The 25,539-nt window shown below is 38.0% G+C and overlaps 1 protein-coding gene across 1 annotated transcript in view; it reads left to right on the top strand.

Annotated features, from left to right (window-relative positions):
* The window catches only part of Bmp5 (bone morphogenetic protein 5), a 122,736-nt gene that overhangs the window by 50,477 nt on the left and 46,720 nt on the right, over positions 1-25,539 (top strand). Inside the window, 2 exon segments of the mRNA NM_001108168.1 lie at positions 1,123-1,315; positions 10,873-11,021. Of these exon segments, the coding sequence (NP_001101638.1) occupies positions 1,123-1,315; positions 10,873-11,021 (342 nt within the window).

A 25,539-nucleotide genomic window follows, 5' to 3' on the forward strand; every position in this document is an offset into this window, starting at 1 on the left:
ACTAGGAACCCTGAGGTTGCCACTAGGAAGAGACTGTCAGACAGTACACCAAGTCATATCATGTTGCAGTGTATTTGAAATGTATTGTTCTAAATCCTTCAGAATTTTTTACTATTCTCAGGAGGGCTATACCTTTTATTTCATTTGGTAGAAAGGCATTTGGAAGGGCAGAACCTGGTTCTCACTTCGCTCTGAGGAGATGTTATGCCTCACCAGAGCAAGGTTACGCATCACCAGGGCAATCATCCATGACAGAGCCTTAGAATAGAGGCAAGCTATTTCATTCTCATAAAATAAATAAATAAATAAATAAATAAATAAATAAATAAATAAATAATTCTCATCTGGGGCAGTCACTTCAGAAGTGATTTTTCTTGTGGCATACGTTGTAGTCAGGTGGAGAAAGCTGTCCTGGTACGTTGTCCCACTGAAGTACGGATGTTGCTTATTCTATGCTTCATAATCTGGAAGAAGGAATCTTAGGTGACTTGCTCTAAAGGAACGGTCCCCATTAGAGGCCGTGTATTTAGCCTGACTGAAACATTAGACAGCATATACCTCAGAATTGCACAATCGAAGCTTCATGCCATGATGCAAATTCTGCTTTGTACAGATCAGCAAAGAGCAAATTTGTCTTAAATCAGAAAAGAACTTGCTTTACTCATTTGCCTACAAAAATGACACATGGTGTCCTGTGTTACAGACCCTCAGCCCTCCTCCCCTCTTTGCTCTGTGGCTTCCTCCTTCCTCTGACTTCACTTGAAACTCTGGAGGCTTTTGTAACATCTTTTTTATTTCTGTATAAAGCCTATGTTCTGGTACTTGATGCATATTGGAAATCACTTTACAACCTTCACTTTAAAAAACATGTTTTGGATAGTCTTCCCGTTTAGGATCCAGGAATTTGTATAAAACCAGACGGTTATACTGCATTTGAACCAAAAGGCTATTGGTTTGTGGAATTTCCTTTAACTGGAAACACGTATGAGTCTGTGGTTTTAGTGTTTTCACAGTTTTATACAATCCTACTTGTTTTTACTTTTAGAGGCGGAGAATTTATCATTAATTTCCGTATTTCATAAAGAGCTAACCTTTTCTTCATTCCTTAATTTTTCTTTTCAGTTGAAAGAGACAAAGACTTTTCTCATCAGAGAAGGCATTACAAAGAATTTCGGTTTGATCTGACCCAAATTCCACATGGAGAAGCAGTGACGGCAGCTGAATTCCGGATTTATAAGGACAAAAGCAACCATCGGTTTGAAAATGAAACAATTAAGATTAGCATATATCAGATCATCAAGGAATACACAAATAGGTATCAACTTTATATTGACTATTTAACCTAACAAGGACTGAATTTTAGTTAAAAAGCCGTTGATAGCTTATACAATTTCCTGGGTGAAGGGAGATTCTGAGGCAGGTAAAGAATATTGAAAAGTAAGAACAAGGGGCTGCTGAAATGGTCCAGCAGTTGAGAGCTCTCAGCCTTGTAGAGGACCATAATTTGGCTCCTGACAACCATGTCAGGCAGGCCACAACCACCTTTAACTATGGGCTCTCTCTTCTGACCAACCTCCTTTGGCACCTGATATGCATGTGCATACACACACACACACACACACATACACACACACACACACACACACACACACTCACACAAATAAAATTTGAATATAAGTCTAAAAATGAAAAGAAGCCAATAAGTATTAAGTATTCCTCTTACATTTTACAGAATTTTCTACTATTGACCAATCCGTGTATGAATTGGCATCATCATGTCTCTCTATGTTCTTTCTTGGTCTTTTGTCTCATTTTTATGAATTTGCCTTTCAATCCAGAAAGTTTGCATTTTATTATACCTACACTAAATTTTATATAAAATTATTTTTATGGCATAGTATTGTGTAAACAAGAGAAGTTTTCTAGATAAGGTGTGAGTGGTTATACGACTAGTTAAGTGTGTTTTGAAAGAAGATGGTTCTACTTATTAGAATCTGACGACCAGTACATATCCATTCAAAAGATATTTGAGAAGGGTGTGAAAACAGATGATAGATTGAAATGTTCGAAGTCTGAAAATGTTAAAATAATGGATGGATACAAAATGAATCAAGTATGAACTATAGAGGGACCTTAAACATGTCCTCTGACCTTTAATCTAACACAGAATTCTTTCAGTTGGTCATCTTTGTGGTGATTAGTTATTTTTGTTGGACAGTTGACTTGTTATAGCCAGACGCTCTTCTGTTGCCAGTAGCTTCTATTCATGGGACCAAAACTTTCTTATGGTGAACTTCTATGGACCTTGGTAAATTCTTAAGGTTTCGTGTTTAGTCACTCTTTACCTTGATAACTCTTTATAGTTCCCCAATGTTTAGGTTTTTCTTGATCTAATTGTAATTGTTTCCCAAAGAACATTCTACTTAGTCTCTCACAATACTCACTGAAGATAAAAAACTGAGGTCAGATACCTTTGTTCGACAACCTGTAGGAGGCTTATGATGCAAGACAGAAACTCACATGGTTAAAAAGGTCCCAAGGGTAAAAAAAATGTTTTAGCTGGCCTTCTTTAAAATTATTTGTTGACTGGGTTTTAGACGTGTAGCACTTATTAATATCCCATGAAACACCAGTTAAGGAGGATCATTTCAATAAATTTTTGCTCTATATGCACTGCTATTTTAAGACAACTAATAAGAAGGCAGAAAGATCTGTGTTATTTTTTTTAATAGTAATTATTGGTCACAGGTGAGTTGTATTTTTAAAAAGTCCGGCTATAGTGGTGCTTTCCATCATTGATTTTCATTGTTGTTCTTATAGTTACAATGTCTTGCCTGTAGTCCAGGCTAGTTTAGAACTTACGGATCTTATGTCTCTGCCTATCAAGTGATGGAATTTCAAGGGTGGCCCATAATGTCTAGCTAGTCGTTCTCCTTACAATGGAGGCACAGGACCTGCATATATAATTAGACCTAAAAACATTTGTTTGCATTAAATAATGGTATACCTTTCAAAGCTACGTGACATTGAAAATAGTATTTTGAACATTACTTAATATTTCTACAAGTATAATTTTATTTTACTTATAACTAGTTTTTTCTACAGTGGAAGGAAGAATGTTATAAACATTTCTTTTTATCCCTGGTTTACTAAGTTGTTTGATCTGGATTAATATTTTGACATCACTGTTATTTATGATTGAGGAGAGTCTGCTGTATTTTGATGGACATTAAGTTGTTTTTGGCTATTTACCATCTCAAGTCATTTTCAGAGGAATCTTTGATACATCTGGTCTTCCTCATTTAGAATATTTTTATTGAATCTAAATATAAAATTTTATATTGACCAAAATAAAAAAGATACCTCATTCAGGTCCTGTTATAGTTTTGAGGTTAAATGCTTCTTAATGACCCATATGTTAAGGTGTGACCTTCAGAAGGGAACAGTTGAGGCTCCCCAGGTGCTCCAGGCCTCTAAGAGGTGACAGGAACTTTGTCAGAGATCCTTAGTCTACTGGGGGTGGAGTGGATGTGGCCTCTAAAGTTTGACTGTCACCCAGTGTTTGTTCATGCTTTGCCTCATGACTGGTGGGTACTTTGTTCAGCCACAGAACCCTACCACAATGTGTTCCTTCATACAAGGCTCCAGTGACCTTTTTTGGGCTACTTGATCAGGACTAGAATTGGTAAAACCACAAATCCAAATATCTTTTTTCCATTTATATATTCATTATTTTAACTATTTCATTGTAGTAATGGAAATTCGACCAATACAAGCCCATTATTCTTTGTGCGTATGATGTTTTTGTACACACACACACACACGAAGAGAAAGAGGGCTAGAGAAAGGGATAGAAGGAAGTAACTTTATACTGTATATATGCTATGTAGAATTCCCAACTACTCCTCCATAAGGATGAATGTCAAAATATTAGGATTTAAAAATAAGTTTCTCTTATATTTTTAAGCTATGGAAGGAATTTTCCCCAATGAAATTTAAGAACTAATATTTTCTCTTTATTTATTTTATTGAAATTTTTAATGCTAATTTGACTTTAATTCTATGAGACAGAAACCAAGGTAAAAAACCACATTCCACAGTATATGATCACAGTTAAAAGAGAAAGAATTGCAATACAAAAAAGTAATTTTAAAATTTAAATAAATCTCCAAAATCATTTGCTGTGTGTAGCTTCTCATATATATGCACATATGCATAATATATACATGCTGTCCCTTAAATAACTAGAGGTAGGAAAAGAAAATAGTCATTTCTTACAATTTCAAAATGTATGTCACTCTCAAAGCTTTTCAGAAAAATTTACACCAGAATTGTACATTTTTAAAAAAAGTAATATTCATTTATTTTATGTATATACTCATATACATACAGTGCTCTGTGACTGTCTTCAGACACACCAGAAGAGGGCATCGGATCCCATTACAGATGGTTGTGAGCCACCATGTGGTTGCTGGGAATTGAACTCAGGACCTCTGGAAGAGCAGCCAGTGCTCTTAACCACTGAGCTATCTCTCCAGCCTCAGAATTGTAAATTTTTAATGTAGTGTTTCAGAAGCAGTTGGGATTCTTATTGGTTGGACTTTTTGGTTCAGCGCATTTAATAACATATATGCACTATCTCCTATGGGAGCTCACTGTACCTACGGTCCTGCCTCCACATGTGTGCGTGGAGAAACTGTGCTATCACTTAGACTGATGTTTGATATGTTTCACTTTTGAGACCTCAGCGGATATATGAGCCAGCTAGCCTGCTAATCCTCTATCCATGTTGAGCAATCAGATTGAAAAGTGGACAGAGCCATGATGTCATCTCCATCCTCACTCGTTTCATGTATATAACCTCCAACTCTTTCCAGGATAGATTTTATTCCTACCGTCTCTGACATGCCTGATTTATGCTTATGCCCATTTAAATGTGTGCAATTTAAAGTCTTCTGATAGGCATCCAAGTCTTTATTTTTCCTGCTAAAGAGGTAACACATTTTTCTATCATTTCATTTATTTTAATCATTTTATATAAAACCAACAACCCCGAATCTCATATAGAATGCACCGCTCTTCAGTCACACCTCATATATTGACATGATTGAGAAATGAGGTTTCCACACTATTAAATTTTCCAGATCATGCAGCTGAGAGCCACACGCACGCTTTTGTTGAGCGAGCACAGAGGACCTAAGGCAGAGTAAATAAGATCTCAAAAGCTTATAGCCTGGGGGACATAGGATGGAGACAGCTCGCCTCACACAGACTTTAATAACAATAATACAATGTGCTAAGAGCTATGACGTAAGCATGCACTAAGTGATGGGGAAATGTGGATGAAGGGAAATGACTTCTTCATGTGGGTGGGGGACGGGCTTTGGGGAAGGGCTACGGGGCTTACTCTTCAGGGTGTATAGTAACTTCCAATAGGCAGACAAAGGGTGGAGTTTAGCTTTAAACTACTATACATTAAAATGTTCAAAGCCTAAATATGTTATTAATTAAATCATATTATACAAACAAAATGATTAACAGCAACATAGGTAGTGATAGTGCATTTAAAAGACACACGAGTCTGGTGCTATACTAAAGTGATACATTTGAATTAAAAATTGCATACATACATACACACACGAATGGCCTTTTTAGTAGTCTAATGCTCTATGGGCATACATTTCTGTACTCCGCTGCACAAACATTTAGGCTAGACTGCCCGATGTCATTAGCTGGCTTCCCTCCTTGGTGTATTTAGCTCAGCTGTCATCATTTCAGTCCACAGTCAGCTTCCATTTACACCATCTCTCCCCGTTTTTGCTGTTTTAAGATTTGAGATTCTTCTGTAGACATTCTCCCAAATAAATGTATGTTGACAGTTTCTACACTGGAAGATTTCCTGGCCTCATGAGAACAGCAGAACAGAGAAGGACTCTCGAAGGAGACTGAGTTGATTCTGCTAGTGCAAGATAGCAGTCAAGCACAGCTTACATTTCCTGGTATACAGGGATCAAGCTTTATTCTGTCAGCGGTTCTCAACTGGGACCACATGGCTCCCTAGGGAACATCTGTCAATGTCTGGATGTATTTTTGGTTGTCGCGTTGATGGGGATGGTGTGGGATCTGGGTGGATACTATAGCATTGAATGTGTGGTTATGCTGAGTTTGTCTAGTGGGTCCTGCTAAACCTTCTAAAAGACTCAGGGCATCTCCTGACAAACAAAGAATGATCTCATCCCAAGTGCTCATTTTTTAAAATCTCAAAATTAAAAATATGACACAGAATCAGACATTCTGGAATATTGATACTCATGATTTTCAGAATTTTAGAAGTCCATGTTTGTTTCATATGAAATAGTAATGGTCATCTAAGAACATCTAAAAAGAGCACACAGTCTAAACTTTTATTTTCCCCTCCATGTGTTTCTTTAGTCTTTGAGATTATAATATTAATTAGATCATTTCCATTCCCTTTCCTCCCTTCAAGTCCTCCCATATCCTCCTTCTGCTGTGTTTCAAGTCCTTGGCATTTTTCATTGTTGTTATATGCATATATGTAGATATATCACATGTGTATATATAGGTTGTATTTAATATATTATATATAATATTATAATAGAAAATATAAACACACAAAAATTTATATATAAATATATGTATAGTACATATCATTATATATAATATATTCCTAAATACAACCTACTATATCTATAACTATATATACAATGCATATGTAGAGCATACACACATATATATGTATATATATACACACATGCATATATATTCCTATATACAACCTACTCAGTGTGCCTAATGTTACTTGTGTATATGCTTTCAGGGCTGACTATTTGATATTGGGTAATCAACTGTGATACTTTTCCCCTTAAAAATTATTTCTCTTACTCTCCCCCTATTTAGTTGCCTGTTCTTTGTGTAAGGCTATGGGGCTTCCCCCATCCTCGTTGGCTCATCCGTTTGAATTATCCTTGTTTGGCTCATGTTTAGGCAGTCAAATTGGTGCGATTTCAAGAATGTAGCCTCTGGCAATACAGCATCTCAAAAACAAACTTCATGATCCTCTTATGATCTTTGTATCTTCTCTTCTGCTGTGTTCCCTGAGCCTTAGGTGTTGGGGTATCTTGTAGATGTATTCATTGGAGACTGGGCAAACTGCTAACTTTATGACAACGTTCAGAAACTGTAATTTATTACTGTGACATGTTTAGTTAATGAGCTCAGTGCTAGATTAATTCCTCAGGAGTACGGTGGGTAATATTTATGTGACGAGACAGATGAGAATTTTTTTTTTGGTTTGGTAACTAATTATCTCACCAATTTTGAGTTCCTGACTCAGTAATTTCCTTCCCTCGTAAACTGTGATATGTATGTCATGTAAGTGAATTATTATTTTTCTAGAATTGATAAGTTATTCAAAGAAAAATAGTCAAAAAGAAAATGAAAGAGTCTCAATTCAAGAAAGCCCGGGTGGTGTGGATATGTGACTGTGCCTTGTAGAGATGCAAACTCTTCTTGGCTACTCTGTTGCAATATAAAATGTCCCTCTTAGAGTCATGCATTTGAATATTTGTCCTCCAGCTGGTAGAGTTCTTTTGCTAGAATATGAAATCTTTATTCTGAAAGTTTCTTTTGACCACAGTGTTTTATCACTGCAATGGAAACTTTAACTAAGACACAGAGAATCCAAAAATCTTACACTCCTGCTTTAGGTTGTGGGAAAATATCATCGTAAAATGTGTGTCAGTCACATTGAGAAGAAAGCAAGAAAATACATTATCCGAGAACCTCTCTTACTTGATTCTGTTGTCCCGTAGCCCCCAAAATTACATGGCATTTTTCTTCTTTAATCCTGCCACTTTCCCATTCACTTCTCAGCCAATTGCAATTGGATTTCTAAAACTCCATTAATGTTTCCTATCATCCACTGATAGCCTCACTGTCCAAGGGTCTTATAGACATGCTTTCGTTCTTCTTGTTTCCCTTAGTACTTTATATTTGTGAATTCTCTGTTTCATGTGGGAAGTCTTCCAATTCAATGAGTGTGTGGATTCCTTGAAGTTGCTATAGCAAACTACTCAAAGTGTGGGTACCTTAAAACAACAAGAATTTCTTCTCTTTCAGTCAAAGTACTAGCACAGTGTCAGAGCTCTTGACCAGCAGGCATGAGGTCCTAAATTCAATCCCCAGGAAAAAAGTCAAATGTAACAGGTCTATCGTATACTGTTCATGGGAAATGATAAGGCCTTTAAAAACTATTGTTAGTGATAAAAGTTCTATGTAGAGAAATTTTGTAATCCATGGAATTCACACCTAATTTTGTGTGAACTTAGAGAGGGCTTAATTTAAGTTGCAATTGTGAGTAGTGTTACATGAACGAAGTCCCACGATGGTTGCCTCTGTGTTCATTGATAATTCACGTTATTACCCTAAAGCAACTTTTTTTTTGTCTGGAGATAATGTGGAAGATTTTATATAAGCAGAAAAAGGAGAAACAAAAGACATGATCAGAATAAAATAGTTTTGTTCAAGAATAGGAAAACATGTTGATACCTACGAAGTCAGTTGACTGCCCAAACCCTTCAGAGGTAAACTAGAAGGGATGGCTGTTCAAACTACCCTTGCAGTTTGTCACTGAAATGCATATGTTTCGAGCTTGCACAAGTTCTGTGGCATGATTTACCCACCTAAACATATGCATTAAATCTATACTTATTAACTACAATGGACACATTAGAAAGATTTGTGACTTGACCTTAGATGTTTTCTCATTTATGGAAAGATGATGTAATACAGTTTTAAAATAATAGAAAATATACGTCTAATTGGTTACCTATAGAACTTCGTTGATGTAACCTATCAAAATTTCCCTATTGTGGGTTCTGGGGCGACATCATTGTTGGTAAAGTGTTTGCCCGAAGACTTGAGTTGGGGCCTTCATACCCACGCCAAAAAAAATAAAAATAAAAATAAGAAGCCGGGTGAGGTGATGCCCAGCAGCGATTTCAGTGCTGGGGGCAGAAGCAGGACAGATTCCGTCTCAGAAAACAAGAGGGGGTGATCGAGGAAAGTACGTGATATGAAGTTTCAGCCTCCAAATGCATGCATGTACACTTACATGGACATATGCACATCATCATGTACACGTACATACACTGTACATACAAAGCTACCTCTTTGTAATCCACTGTTTCTCAAGTGCTTCAATGATTGGGGCCATGGGCTTTGAAGAAATGATTGGGAAACTATATCATATTTCAAAAAGCAGCCCGAAAGCTGTGTAGCTTTTGAGTCTTTTCCGACTTGTGTTTCAGAAGTGAGTAGAGTGGTTAGTTAAAAAGATTACAACCTCGGAGATGATTAGCACATAGCTGAAAATTATGAGGAATCCTAACTGTTTTATAATTTACTTAGTCTATATATTTAGTGGCCTTCCCAAGTTAGGAGATGAAAAAAATTGATGATGGTTAGTGTGAATGAATGAAATGGGTCCTGAAAACTTGTGTACTATGTGAATCTTCCTGCCTCACATTTCCTGCTCATCATAAGTCTGTAAATGTGAAGCTATATCCTGCATCAGACTTCATTATGTCGGCAGCCTTTCTCTGCTAAGCACTTTGAATTCTTATGGTGCAATATTTGGTAACTAGATGATTTGATTGTCCTATTCACTTACCTTAATTTCTCTGATCACTCAGTGAGTGGTATAAACCAAGTAAAATTAACAAGATGACTATGAAGTGCCTAAAATATTTATTTAGAGTTTCACTTTCACTTTTGCTAGAAATACTTCAATTTTCGATTATTCTAAATCCATCTCTGTGATGTACTTAAAATTTCGTATTTTTGAGACTTCTTTGAAGAGACACGGACTTCATTACAGCCTAGCTCTACATTTCTCTTCATATAATATGTTCTCTAATAAAAGCATTCAAAGCAGTAGAAAAGTTCATTTAAAAAATGATACTACTGGATTTTTTTATGTTGGAAGCATTTCAGCATTTTACAACAATTAATTTGAGCCCCACTTTCATTAATGTAAAGGTATACTTGAAAGATAAAATACCAGGACCAGGCAACATTCAGTTTGCAGTAGTAGGAGAACACACTCCACTCTTCTCTGTAATTTGACAAACATATGTTCATAAACTTAATTAGGAGTCGACATGCATTCACAAATGCTAATGATCACGACATTGTTCGGATTGTTCTAGTGCACAGGCATTCCTGTTCACTGCCATGATCGTTCCAAGGGAACGTAAGCTCACAGGGGAAGGACACGCATGTCACTGTGGGTTGTGTCTCTCCACTCACAAGATTTGCCTTTTCATGGAGTGGTACACTTAATGACTCCTTCTGGACCTCACTATCCGCAAAACTATTATATTGAAAATATAAAGTACAGATCAATGATCCCAAAACAGATGCCGACACCTCCCCTGCCTGCGCTCCTCCGAGAGTCCGCGGGCGTCCAAATTGGAGCCGTTACTTCCAGTTCTGTCTCAATTCATTTTCTTTTCCTTTTCTCTTTCCGCTAAGGGGTGCATACTTACAGATGTTTGTTGGAGGGAGAGCCCTGATGACCAGGGACCAAATTAGGGCCATTAAGTTAGCATGAAATGACAATGAGAAACAGAAAGGTGGAAATGACTTTCAGAGAGTCTTACTAAGTCCCGGGTTTGGCTCGGGAGGTGAGCAATGGACTTCTTACTGCTCGTTGTCAGAATCACCCGTTTCTCTGTTCCTTAATTAACTCCTGTTGCTTTTAAAGCGCTTTTAAAAATATATTCACTTTCTTATGATACGTTATGTCCTTCGTTCAAACCCTTAATTTATTTTTCATTCCTCTCTCCTTAGGGACGCAGATCTTTTTCTGCTAGATACAAGGAAGGCACAAGCTTTAGATGTGGGTTGGCTTGTCTTTGATATCACCGTGACCAGCAATCATTGGGTGATTAATCCACAGAACAATTTGGGCTTACAGCTCTGCGCAGAGACGGGGGATGGTAAGTCCTGACCTGAATGTTTTTAATGGGGCTTTGCTTAGACCCATGGCTTTTTGTGTTGTTTCATAGAAGCTTTATTACTTAAGGACAAGGCAACACATTTCTCAGGATAATGCAAAATATCGATAAATCAATACATAGAATTGTATTTATCTTCTATATATGAACTGCCTGGCTTTGAGCAGGGATGGGAGAGCATAGGTACCACTTCTGCCATCAGGATGTTAAAGCCGCACGTGGAAACTCATAGACTACTGCAATATGACAACATGACAAGTGCTGTGGACCCTGGCTTGGTTGTGGTTTTTGGGGACACACACATATTTTTATCGGAACATGTGTCTAAAAAGAAAATGTTTATTGGATGTGGTCAGGAAATAGAAGAACTGGCAATAAATAATACAAGGGAGGAGAGAGGATGCTGATGTCACACAGTGTAATATCAGGGACTTGTTAACAAGCTGTGATATTCGGTCAATGATAATTGCTCTAGCGTCACCCGTGGAAGGGGTCACGTTAGGAACCTTGGACAAAATTCTGATTCTGCTGCACACAAGTGTTCACCAAGGACCTAGTATGTGCAGTATACTTTATGCCAGAGATACAGTGGCAGTAAGCAAATGCAGAAGCGGCATCCCAAAGTGATGTTACTGAGTCTGCTACGGTGTGGGGGAAGAATACAGTGAGTGGAACTGAGCTGTATTTCAAAAGACAAGGAAGGTGGTAGACCTTGTAGGGATGGACTTTTCAGACAAATGGACTGACTTCTGTAGACTCTACAGAAAAACACTGGCACAATCCAATAAGGGAAGGGAAGCCTTAGACACTATTTTTTTCAGAACCTTGTCAGCCCTTGATCATATAAAGTCCATATACTATGATTTAAACCCATACTTTTAGACTGCTCAAAATTATATCCGTCATGATAGGAGGGTAGAGCATAATGATTCAATAGTATGTTACCTTGTTTTGTAATTTTTAAGAATTTCAGACTACCCTATGTAGATGTCTGTTATCTACTGCCCTACGTCTTTCTAGTGTTACACATAGGTTCAGAAGGCATGAGGTTCAAAGTGCTTACTGAGCAGATGATAGCTTTATTAAAGCCTCACTGCCCTTAGTGCCTGCCAGAATCAGGCACAGGACATTGCATCTAGAATGTGACTCACCTAGTTCTGTAGTACTAGTCTCTTGCCGTGACGGACTGCACACTTAAACCCAGTTAGCGTCTGTCTGGGGTCTCTCAACGTAAGTAACAGCTGCATGCGCTAAGATTTCCTGATGATCCTGTTTCTCCTATAACCAGCTTCATAGCCTGTCTGTGACACCATAAACAATGTCGTGACTCCAAGCATTGTTATCTATGGAATGAGGTTGACAGTCACAAATCAAATATGTTACAAGGTTCATCAAACAGATGTTTCATGTGCCCCCAAATCCTGATCTAAAACAAAACAGTTCTCATTGGAAGTGCTATTTATTAGATAAAGTCCTGGGCTCTCCTGCCCCCAAGTAAAAACTTTCCTACAGATTTGTCATTTGTGATACCGAATTTAAAAATTTTGAAAGCAATTCCATTAGGTTGCATTGTAGGATGCTTCCTAGTTAAGGAGTTAAGGATTTGAAATTACTGTTGAAAATCATCACGTTTCAGCATCACGAATGTAAACCAAGGGAAAAATGCGTTTAAATGAGTTTCCAATAATTCTCACAATCTTAGAAGACTGTATACTTATGATCAGAATTGTGACTGGGAGATCAGCTTTGTGGGGGTGGAGTCAATTGTTTCTTCCTTGGTATGTGGCCCAAAGGAGAAGAAATTAAATTAGTGGTGTGTACTTATCCCAGTGTTCTCCCAGGGGACACGCCTGAAATGTCTAACTAAACAAATCAAGAATCTATGAAACATGATCAGCCTGTTTGTTTCCTTTAATTCCTTCCCCTTCTCACACTGCACACACATTTTCTGAAGGTTTGCTCTCCCCCCCACCTTCCCCCACCACTGCCTTTCTATTTCTTTCACTATTTATACAATTTAATTTTGTTTTACTGTCGATTTCTTCCCTCTCCAAGAACTCTCTTATTCATTCATTCATTCATTCATTCATTCATTCATTCATTCACTTTACATCCCTATGACCTGATCACAGACCCCTCTCAGCACCCCTCACATCTTCTTCCCTATGCCCCCTTCTCCTCTGAGAAGGGGAGATCTTCCCCTGGGGATCACTCCACCTAGGCACATCGAGTCTCTGAAAAACTAGGCACATCCTCTCCCACTGAGGCCACACAAAGCTGCCCATTTAGAGGAACAGGATCCATCGACAGGCAACAGATTCAGGAAAAGCCCCCACTCCAGCTGTTGTGGGACCTGCATGAAGACCAAGCTGCACATCTGCTCTGTATGTGTGGGAGTCTTAGGTCCAGCCTATGCTTGCTCTTTGGTTGGTGGTTCAGTCTCTGGGAGGCCCTTTGGGTTCAGGTTAGTCGACTCTATTGGTCTTCTTGTGGAGTCCCTGTTCCCTTCAGGTTCCCCAGTCCTTCCTCCAACTCTTCCAAAAGACTTCCCCAGCTCCATGTAATATTTGGCTGTGGGTCACTGCATCTGTTTTCATTGGCTGCTGGGTGGAGCTCTCAGAGGACAGTTACGTTAGACTCCTGTCTGCAAGCATAACAGAGTATCATTAATAGTGTCAGGGATTGGTTTTTACCTTTATATATTGAGTTTCTAACTGTCCCTGATTTATTTCTCTTATATTTCATGAGCAATTATATCTTAAAACCATTAAAGTGTTTATCATTTGAGCCCAAAATAAACTAGCATTAACCTCTTCTCAAATACTTCAAATTTTTAGAATTTAAATTTAGGTTTGGATCTTACCTTCTGTGCTTTTCAAAATTTCTCTAGTAGTCAATTGGGAAGATATTAAAATAATCAAATGTGCCAGGCTAGCTTCTCTTTTGTGCTCAAGTAATTTTTTAAGCAAGATTTTTAAGATAACAAAAGCCAGAAAGGAAGGATTTATTTGATGTAGCCACAGTGGCAAGAGGGACAAAGACATCCAGTGACTCCTGTCCACTTCAGTCTATCGTCAGGGTCTTGACATGAGGATAAGATTTGATTTGGAAACAAGAGGTACACTTAACGAAGCAGGATCACTAGGTGTGGTCACCTGCCCAGCACTGTCTCAGATCCAAGTTTCTTTTTTGAAGTTATTCTTTACTTCAAGATCCTCTGACAAATTTCTTCTCTGGCTTCAGCCCTTTCTTCTCAGAACTGGAGGTTTTTTCCTCATGTCCATTCTTTTAACAGTATGATAGCCAGAGGGGAGTGTAATGGCCTATTTAGATCATATATTAATCCCACCCCTATACAGGTTAGATATGTTTTTCCAATTTTGAAGTAAACAGCCTGTGTCTGGTGTCTGGAGAGATGGCTCAGCCATTTGCCATCACCCACATGACAGCTCACAGCAGTCTGTAACTCTCGTTTTGGGGGATCTGATGCCCTCTTCTGTGTACTCCGTTCATGTGGTACATGGACCTACATGCAAGCAAACCAACCATACTCACAAAAACAAAAATAAAAAAGTCTTTAAAGAAATATGCCTCCGTCTTAAGCAAATATCACGAACAGAGTATAAGTAGGCGTCAACATGAGAACATGTTCAGGTAGTATCAAGCTGCCCTGCATAAGAATCATGTTTGCAGAAGCTCTTGGCTGGACCATCTTGTTAGTGTGACATAGGGTCTCCCAGTGAAGTCTAGGCTACCTTTAAACATATGGTCCTGCTTCAGTTCCCAGTGTTGAGATTGCAGGTACGTGTTCCCACGTTCAACATGACTTCATCTCATTCTAGCAACTTCCTTCCTTGTGTCTGATCGGTATTCACAAAGACTTAGCAGGGATTAACTCTGGTAGCTTCTTTTCTATGGTCCCTCATAGTTGGGACCAGATTTGATCTTAACGAGAAGTGAGATATACATGACCTTGAAGACTGACGACCTTCACGTTACTTTAGTTTTAGTCACTGCATCCTCATAGCAAATATGCATGTGATATTACTTTTTTATAGACAGAAATAACCAGACCTTTTGGATCTTCAAATTTTTGCTCATCCCCAATGAAGATGTGTGTTCTTTTATCCTCTCTTGCAAAAAAAACAAAAAAACAAAAAAAACCAAAAAAAAACCCAAAAAACCTGAAAAACAGGATATTACTTCAAACAGAGTCAACAGATCACTTTTTATTTGCAGCATTAGATCATGACTGTACTTTTTAAAGTAAAAACCTATGTTTTGTTGGGGCCAGACCTTTGTGTCCCACTGACCTCCGATGAGATGCCCAATGAGATGTTCATCATCTCGTCCTCCTGCCTCCACTTTAATACCTAAAGTTGAGATCAGAGAAATGTGCCACCCTCCAGGTATATGTGGTGTTGGATTAGAGTTCAGGGTTCCCCGTATGCTAGACAATCATCTACCATTGGCTGGCAGCTACACCCCTGGCTTTGGGGTAGGATCTTAAGAAACGGAGGTGAAGAGGAAGAGAGAAAGAATTTTGGGGCTGTGAGGAGGAGTCGCCATGGAAACTGGAGGGGTGATTTATTCCTGGAAGGAGAAACAATGTTAGTAAATGAAGAGAATGACCATGATGGTGTGTTTAGGGAAAAGTTAACCATCTAGAATTGAGCAGAACAACTTTCATGTATAAAATGGCTACAGGCACTGTTAAGAAAGTGAAGAGAGTTGTGGAAGGAGCATGGAATCTGAGTTAAGTATAGTATACTGTTGCAACTGGATATGAGTCAGAGGAAATTATAGTTGTTGCTTTAATCAACCACAGGAACCTATCTGTGATTGTTCGTTTGAATAAATGTCAGTTTCATGGTGTCAGGAATTGTGTATCTCTCATTTTCAGTTGTATCTACCGTGCTTGGCACAGTGCAGGACACATGTATTAAAACAAAACAAAACAAATCAAAAACTGCCTTGAGGGATAATGAAGTGATTCAGTGGGTAAAAGTCACTTTATGCCAGACCAGTGGCTTGACTTCAATCCCCAAGTTCCCATGCCGGAGAAGGAATGAACTGATTCTTGCAAGCCGCTCTCCAACCTCCATGAATGTGCCATGGTATGCACAGCCCCCCAAACATATACATATACACCCAAAAGTAAGTGAATAAAATGTAATAAGCTATACTTAAAAAACTATCTTGAAAACTAAATAAGGCCTTCGTATCCCACATGTCAACAAGAGTAAACCACAGTCCAGTGGTTAAATAGCTTCAATCACAAAATGAGGAGAAAGTCAGAGAGATATATTATTAAATTTTATTTATTCTCCCCTGTAAAGAAAAAATGGAAACCAGGTCTAAATATATCTTGGAAATCAAAAGGCTATTGAAATAAAAAGCAGCATTGTGACTCAGAGAAACTGTGGAAAATAAGTCTGTCTGTGACGACATAGTCTTAGAAATTTGACAAGTGAACTGCGATGGATCTGTCATGAGACTTTAAGGATATTTTACTGATATTTTTCATGCTTTATGAATGCTTTTCCATTTGTTTGTCTCTACAAAGCAAAGCAAACATTTCAAACACGTCTCCTTTTTTTCCTTGCAAAACCCAGAGACTTCAGATAAGTTATTTATGCAATGTACAAAATAATTTTCAAAGTCGTCCAGCATTCCTTCATGATGGCTACTTGCCTCTATAATGAAAAGAGGCACTATTTTTTAAAACAGAGTAAATAGGCTTAGATATTTTATTACTTAAAGATATTCAGTCCTCTAAATTGTAAAGATAGAATTCTCAGACTTACTAGGTAGTCATGAGCATTTCTAACACGTATATTAAATTTTTACACATATGTGTACATAGTTTATTAGATAGTAATTTCATCTAACTTTGAAGACTTACATCTCCCTCCAACATCCCAGCCTGGTAATTTTCCATTGTTTGGTACTTTGTGTGTTTAAATCTTCCAAGTAAATTAATTCCTTCTTTTTAAAACACACATTTATAGAATAACTTAAGGATGAAAAAACAAAGTTAGTATTTTGGTGTTCATTAGAATGTTGGTTTAAAAGCCCCCCTTTTTAGCATTTTATATTTGGCAATACTCAGGTTGAATTTTGCCAATGACTTTTTCTTTTTTTTTCAAACCTGTTTGTGTGTCAAGAAAAATCCGACCCATATGTTTCTGATTCACTTGTATTCAAACCATCCAAATGCTGCTTAGTTAGTATACTGTTTAATGTCCCAAAATAATATAAAGTGCTTTTAAAAATAAGCCCATAAAGTCCATTGGCTTATGAAGAAAGTCATTATCCATTATGTCAAAGTAAAACTTTGGGCTTACAGTAGGAATTTACAAACATCCCTAAATTTTGTATCCCTATCACAAAAAGACCACTGGAGTATAAATCAAAAATTAAATTCTATTGTGATCGATTCATGGCAAAGACAGAAATTTAGTGATAGCTTATAGATGAGTTATAGTTTTAACTTTTGACAATTAATTTATAGAAGATGAAAACTGAACAAGCTAACTACTCCATAGATAGGGACTATAAGAAGAAATTAGGAAAATAGATGATATAGTTTGGGTTTCTGTTGTTGTGATAGACATGAGACAAAAAGCAACTTGGGGAGGAAAGGATTTGTTTCAGTTTGTAGTTCCACATCATAGCTGATTATTGATGGATGTCAGGGCAGGAACCTGGATGCAGAAGCTGATGCAGAGGTCACGGAGGAGTACTGCTTACTGGCTTCCTCCTCATGGCTAGTTTGCTCAACCTGCTTTTTTATGCAGGCCAGGGCCACCTGCCTAGGGGGCGGCACCACTCATAATGGACTAGGCCTCCCATGTCAATTGTTAATCAAGAAAATGCCCAACAGGCTTGCCTTCATGCCAATGTACTGGGGAATTTTTGTCAATTGAGGTTCTTTTTTCCCCCTAATGACTCTAGGTTGTGTCAATTTGCCAAAGTTCTAGCCAGAACAACTGACCTCTTGTCAACTTCATACAAACACACACACACACACACACACACACACACACACACACACACACACACAACTATTCAGTTACAATCTTTCCTTTCTCACTGGTTCCCAAGGTAGTTGTTAATATTAATATTTTTATATAAAATATTATCTTAAATTTTAAAAGTCATACAGTATTTAAAAATGCAAACCCTTTAAAAGGCCATTCCCTTTAAAATATACAAAGTCTTTCTAATATGCCAAAATCCTCCGAAAATTGCAGTCTCTTTTAAGGGCTCCAAGTCTTTCAACTGTGGGCTCTTTCAAATCAAAAGTAACAAGCTGAAGACTTTATTTCAAGAGGAAAGGTACAGTCACAATCAAATAAAAGCAAAGCCACACTGTAAACACTTCAAACAAAACTGTAAAAACTTCAGTGTTGAGGTCTGGACCCACCCACAACCCTTGGAGCCCAAAGAGCTCCATCTCTCCACCGTTGCATTTTGCAGTACATGCAGTTTGTCTGACAGTCCCAGGGTGGCCTCACTCCGTGCCTGCTGCTGTCCTTGGAGGTCATCCCATGGTACTGGCATCTCCTATATGTTGGGGTATCTGCTGCAACTGGACTGCACCTCACTGAGAACCTTTCACGGGATCTCTTCAGAGACCCTGCCCCATAGTATCAATCCTCAACTTTCCCTGACCTCTTCAATTCTGGGGCTTTTTACTGTAAGCGAGACTGCATGTTCAACAATGGCCTCTTACAGTTCTAAGCCTCAGTTGATGTCCAGGAACCCTTTATGCCTCCCAAGGAGTATGCCTTGGGAGATTCTTACACATTGCCAAGTTAGGCTGCTTGTCCAATGTATAGCCTTGTTGTGTGCTGACCCCAAGGACACACACACAGACACACACAGACACACAGACACAGACACAGACACACACACACACACACACACACACACACACACACACACACACAGATTTGTCCTCTATTAAGTCGGTCTATTCTTAATCACAGCTGATTCTCAGCCACAGTTATCCAGTATCAATTTTCCCAGCAATGCAAAGTAGTTCTGAATTCAATATCTATCTATCTATCTATCTATCTATCTATCTATCTATCTATCTATCTATCTATCTATCTACCTACCTACCTACCTACCTACCTACCTACCTATCTATCTATCTATCTATCTATCTATCTATCTATCTATCTATCTATCTATCTATCTATCTATCTATCATCTCTCTCTCTCTCTCTCTCTCTCTCTCTCTCTCTCTCTCTCTCTCTCTCTCTCTCTCTTCCGGAGAGTCTTTCAGGGACTCTTAAACTTCCCTCTGAAGCCTCACCGGTCAGTTGTCCATCAGCTTCAGTAGTCTCAGGACTACTAAGTTCCCACAAGAGCTCATTAAACTTTGAACACTCAATGGCCTTTCTAGCCCCAAATTTGAAAGTCATTCCATAATTCTCCCTGAAAACAGGTGGTCAGGTCTGTCATAGGAGTATCACAATCTTGGTACCAATTTCTGTCATAGTTGAAGTTTCTGCTGTTCTGATACAACACCGTGCTGAAAAAGGAACTTGGGGAGGAAAGGGGTTATTTCAGCTCAGAGTTCCACATTACAGTCCGTCGCTGAGGGGAAGCCAGGGGAGGGATCGGATGCAGGAGCTGATTGATTCAGAGCTCACGAAGGAGTGCTGCTTACTGATGCTCCTTGTGGCTTACTCAGCCTCATTTATTTTCCACCCAAGATCACACCAGCCCAGGGGTTGAACCATCCACAGTGATTTGGGCCTTTCCACATCAATCATCGTTCAAGAAAATGCCCCCAAAAGGCTGGCCTACATGCCAGTCTGGTGGGAAAATTTCTCAGTTGAGATTTTCTTTTCCCAAATGACTAGTTTGTGTAAAGTTGAAAAAAAAACCCAACCATTAGCCAGCACCATAGATTAAAATATTAACCATGACAACAACAATGGATTAGCGGGGTGATGATCCCTCTGAAAGACGTGTGGAGCTGTGTTCGATGGGAGTAGCTGGCACACAGTAGGGCAGGAATCAAAGTTCCTTGCTCTGCATTTGGGTGGAGCTAACTGTCAGTGGCGTGACTTTATGGTAGGGAAAGCTCTTTCATTGCAGTGGTAGGAAAGATTAACCAAATGTGTTTTTTCCTTGGGTAAATTTACAAAGGATAGCCATTCCTAGAGGAACAGTAGCGTTGGTAACATTGATCACACAGACACACATTTGTCTATTCAGATGTTACCACTTTCCCTGGTTCACAAAGCTTTCCTTACAATTTTACCTTAATAGTAAAAAAAGAATTCGTCCCCCAAGATTACTGTGAAAACTTAAATGTCTTTAGCTTCTCAGACAATAAAGTTGGAATATCTCAAAACTTTTATTTCCTAGGATTTTCCCCTGTTCTCTAGCCCTTAACTTATAATTTTTATTTTTAATCACTGTGATTCCACAACTATTATAATGATGCCAATAAGGGCCAGTATTTGTCTCTTTCTGTAACCTTGAGGAATTTAAAATATTATATATTAATATATAATATATGCAGGATATTGCTAATCCTTAATATATGCAGGATATTGTAACACACCAATAAATTATTTCCCCAATACTACATTGTCCTATATCTTCTAAATATGTTCTGTTAACATTAGAATTTTCAGAAGTTTCATGGTGACTTTTGGTATGTATCTTATTAATAATCAGAAACAAATATGACAGCATCTAGTGGTTTCATGTGCCTCAAGCCAATGTGCAAATTATCAAATTTACATTATAAAATGTAAGCAAGTTTGTGTGAGTCAAAATCGAATCTGTTTTTTTTTTCTTTCCTGAATCTATTTTTTTAAAATAGAATTGTCTGGTTAAGAAAATTACCCTTACCATACATGGGACTGTCACTGAAGCCTCAGGCGAAGACATCCGTCTATTATTTTGTGTTGCCAAATGACTATTGATCTGTTTCAAGGGCCAGATGATCTATGTCACTGATTAATATCTTGAAATATCTTTTGACAGTGCAAATAAGTAGCAGAAGAAATTATAGACCGAGGGTGATGGTTTCCTTTTGACCCCATTGTTTTGAATGCAGTATGTCCCTATCAGTTAACGAAGTTCAAACAGTTGAATTATATCCACTGAAGGATTTTAGAAAACATTTTAAGATTTAATAGCATTCCTATCCATTATCTGAATCTTATCTTAGAAAGAAGTCACAGTCATTTAGAACCTCTCCCCTCTGGTAAATTTATAGTAATGAACATGACTGCTGGCCTCAAATAAATAAATAGGGAGCCTCTAAATCTCAGACCTGACACAAATCACACATCCTGCTCACTGTTCCAGATGGAAAAGGAATATTTACGACCGTGCTTTGTTCTAGATGAGTATGATCTCTGTGTATTGTCTAATGTTGGGATAATTAGATTGTGAGTTTTGAATGAATATATAAGAACAAATGAAGAGGGTAATTGGAGACGGTTTATCTTTAACTACTTTAAGAAACAGAATGTATAGACAAAAGTAGACATTTTCTTTATAGTCCAGAAATTAACATGTGAAATAAGCAGATTTTAGGGCTCAAATACTAGAAAAAAAGTCTGAAAAATAACAGCTAATGCATGGGGTTGTTCTGTTAGGTAATGAACTACGCGCTACCGGGGATTCCTTCCATTGAGTTGACCTTTATTTACAATATAAGTCACTAAATCACAAGATCAGCACTCAGGCCTTTCTAAGATCATATCAGATAGCAACGAGCCAACTGTAACCTTACCTTTCAGACACCACGCGTGCTTAAGTACCGTACACAGGAAGAACGAAATGCATAGACACCCATCATCTTAAACAGGCCACATTAGTCAAAATATTTTCTTGTATAAGTCAGTGATGGAGACATCAGTGGAGACCATGGAAGAAAGAAAGGTCACACAGCCTTTCTTGCATGTTTAGAGGAGAACTACCAAGCATACACACATTCTCAAGTAGTCATATAAGAGACCGCATAGACGTTTGTAATTGGAAATCTAAATCGTTAACATTTCTAGAGAAACCTTACAGCATCCACCAACTTAATATTCTCTTTCTTCATAGGATCTTAGGAAAGCTTTCATTGGCAAAGCAAAACATAAAGTTCAGCCTAAAAATTTCCAAATTTCTGAATAGTTCGTATCATATTTTTATATCATTTAAAAGCCACTAAGGCACGACCTACCATAATGCATTAAGTTTTGGAAATGAAATTTTTGTTTGAGTGAAGTCCTTAGATATTTTAAAGGCAGTCAAAGGACACAAGCACACTGCTCATTTTAACATTAATATTTGTAAACTTATCCAATGAGAAAAACCCATGTACATTCATGGTAAAAATGGCAAGATTTCTCCTCAAAAATAGATATGATTGAGATTTTCTCTGACGTTTGAGGTCAGTATTTTTTTTTTAGCTTCTCAAAGCCATGTAAGTTGACACTCAAGGGTTTTACAAGTGGGATAACATCTTAGAGCTCATCACAGAGTACGGATCTCTCATTTTTGTTTCAATTGCCCTCTGTCCACTGCAAAAGAATGAATAAATCTCAGTTTGCCTTTTGCTTCTTATGAATATTTAAGGAAACCTGATGATTACTGTTAAATGTCTGCATCGTCCAACCAAACAGCACATTGTGATTTTCATAAACTACACATGCTTTATTCTATTAAATCACATTTTTGTTCTTTATAAATCTCTGCTTCTGCATGTTCTCATCCCGGGCACAGCTCATACTGGCACCAATCATTCTTCTGTGCTAATACTCCATATTTTTTAATCCTACAAAGCAATTAAAGGTTTTACCTCCCAGGACTACCTTGAATTCATTTACAATTATTACGTTAATTTGTTTCTTTTGTTTGTGTGTGGGGTGTCAGGGTAACATGTCTGCCACTTTGTGAGTGTGGAGTCACAGGACGCCTCGCAGGAATCCGTTCTGTCCTTGCACTGTGTGGACCCTCAGGTTTGGCAGCAACTACTTTTACCCACTGAGAGTCTTACCAGCCTATTAATTCATCTAAAGTAAATATACAAATAAAATAGCTGAGATCCTATTAATAATATTAATGAACCTTAACATTAGCCAGGAGTTTACTAATAGCAAGCATTACGTCGAGTTTCTAAAATCAGGTTTTTAAAAATCTCATTTGTTCTTTGCTTCTGAATATGAGGATACTTAGTTGTAGGTACAACAAGAATCTTGCTCATTAACTAAAACCATTTTCAGATCTAGTTTCTTTGTCTTCAGCTGTGCACTTTAGAGCATTCTTGTGCAAGATCCAAAGTGAAAAAATAATCTTCTAATAAAACAGTGGTATTGAAATAACCATTACAGGAGAATAATGAATTTTAGACGAGCTCTACAAGAAATGGCCTCTGAGTTCTTATACTTTCTCCCTGTATTATGATTTGTCCCCTGCAAAATGACAGCATTCCTGGTATGTTTTCTTTTTCAAAATTAAACTACTTCAATATTTCTTTCAGCTTCTTATATCATCATGATTTTCTGAATTCATAAATTAGAAGAAAAATATTTTTCTTCTGTCAGTCATTCACTCCAACGTTAAATAAAGCCTAATTTAACTTATTACCAATTTGATAGTGAGCCTCTCTCATTTTTGTGCTGATGAATAATGTTTTTTGATTGATTTACTTTCTTTTTTTTTTCTTCTTTTTTTCGGAGCTGGGGACTGATCCCAGGGCCTTGCGCTTGCTATGCAAGTGCTCTACCACTGAGCTAAATCCCCAACCCCTTACTTTCTTTTTTTAATTTAAAGGTTTTATTTTTTTGAGAATTTCATGTATGAGTATGGTATTTACATAATTTCCATCCCTCCCTCTCCTTACTACAATTCCTCCCTCATCTCCCTTTCAAATTATTTATTATCACACATACACACACACATACGCACACTCACAACACACAACTTACTGAGTCAATTTTAGTGTTGCTTGTGCATACAAGGGTATAGGATGACTACTTGGGATTAGGTAATTTATCAGGGTGCAGAGTTGAAGAAAACTGATTTTCTCTCTTAGCAACCACTGAGTGCCTGAAACTCATCTAGGAGTGGGGCTTTGATAAGTTCCCCCTTTTTGTTGGCATGTTTTCTGGTGATGTCACATAGGCCTTGTTTAGACAGCTATAGTGTGAAGATTCCATGGGTGCCAGCATCCCTGTCATATCTAAGATACTGTCTTGCAGCAGGAATCCTGGTTCTCTGGCTTTTATAATCTTTCTCATCTTTCCACCATGATGATCTCTGAGTCTTAGGTGAAGGGGTTGGATTGTAGATGTATCATTTGGGGCTGGGCATCCCATGGTGCATTTCAGCCAGTTGTGGATCTTTGTAATAATTTCCATCTGCTGCAAAAGAGATCTAGGAGGTCTCCAGATCAGTACAGGATACTGACATTGGCTTTGGTCATCTCCCAGAACTTTCAGATAAGACTTTCTGGCTGAAGGCTCCATGTACTTCAGAAACAGTTTAGAGAAATGGAGCTGGAACTGACCTGCTCTCTGATAACGAGTTTTCAGAGTATTTAGTAGCAGAAGATAGAACAAACACGGATAACATGCTTGCAGAAAACAACCAGTCCTATCCAGATGAAAAGCCAAGAAATCTCAATGGTGCAGTACTGGCATTTCTGCCTTGGGGTCAACAATGATAGTCTAGTTGGATTTCAGTCTTGTTCAACGAGAGGGATATCATGCCTGGTGTTATAAGCCCAGACAACTACCAGTGGCTAGAGAAGACATGTGCCCTAGAACAGAACCTACTATTACCATTCTCCTAAAACACCGTAATCGTATTATTTCTTTTGAAACATCCCTTCTAGGCTGGCACATTTATTACTGGTGAGGATCCTACAAGGATTCACAGTTACCCATAGATTACATTAAGTCTCACTTTTAGTTTGTAATCTGTGGATTTGAGAAAATCTTATAATGAGATAAATCTGTCATTCTATTATCAGAGAGTAGTTTACCCACAGAGTCTATGCTCTGTCCAATGACTGCCTGCCCATGCATTCCACAGTGCTGGACAGTTGTCGATTTCTAAATTTCACCACTGTTTACCTTCTTAGGCATGTAACACAGTTAGAATCACGCAGGACATAGTCTTTTAGTGTAGCTTATTTCACATAGGACCATGCATTTCCATTGGTTGATACCTCATTTCTTTGTAATCACTGAATATTATTCTACCGTCTGGATATACTATAGCCTATTTACCCATTCATCTAACGAAGCATATCATGGTTGCTTCCAACTTCAATTTGGCACATTTAATAAAGCATCTGTAAATTTTTTTTTGCCAAGGTTTGTAGCATCATGTAGTAAAAGCACGTTTAGCATTGAGATGGACTTGGTGGCACAGGCTTGGGATCACAGCCATTTAGGATGCTGAGGAACTACCATGGTAAGTTCAAGGATTGCCCGGACTGTGCAAAAGGCTCAAGACTGACTAG

Source organism: Rattus norvegicus, chromosome 8 (genome assembly GCF_021556685.1).
Source record: "Rattus norvegicus strain SHRSP/BbbUtx chromosome 8, alternate assembly SHRSP_T2T, whole genome shotgun sequence".
NCBI lineage: Eukaryota > Metazoa > Chordata > Mammalia > Rodentia > Muridae > Rattus > Rattus norvegicus.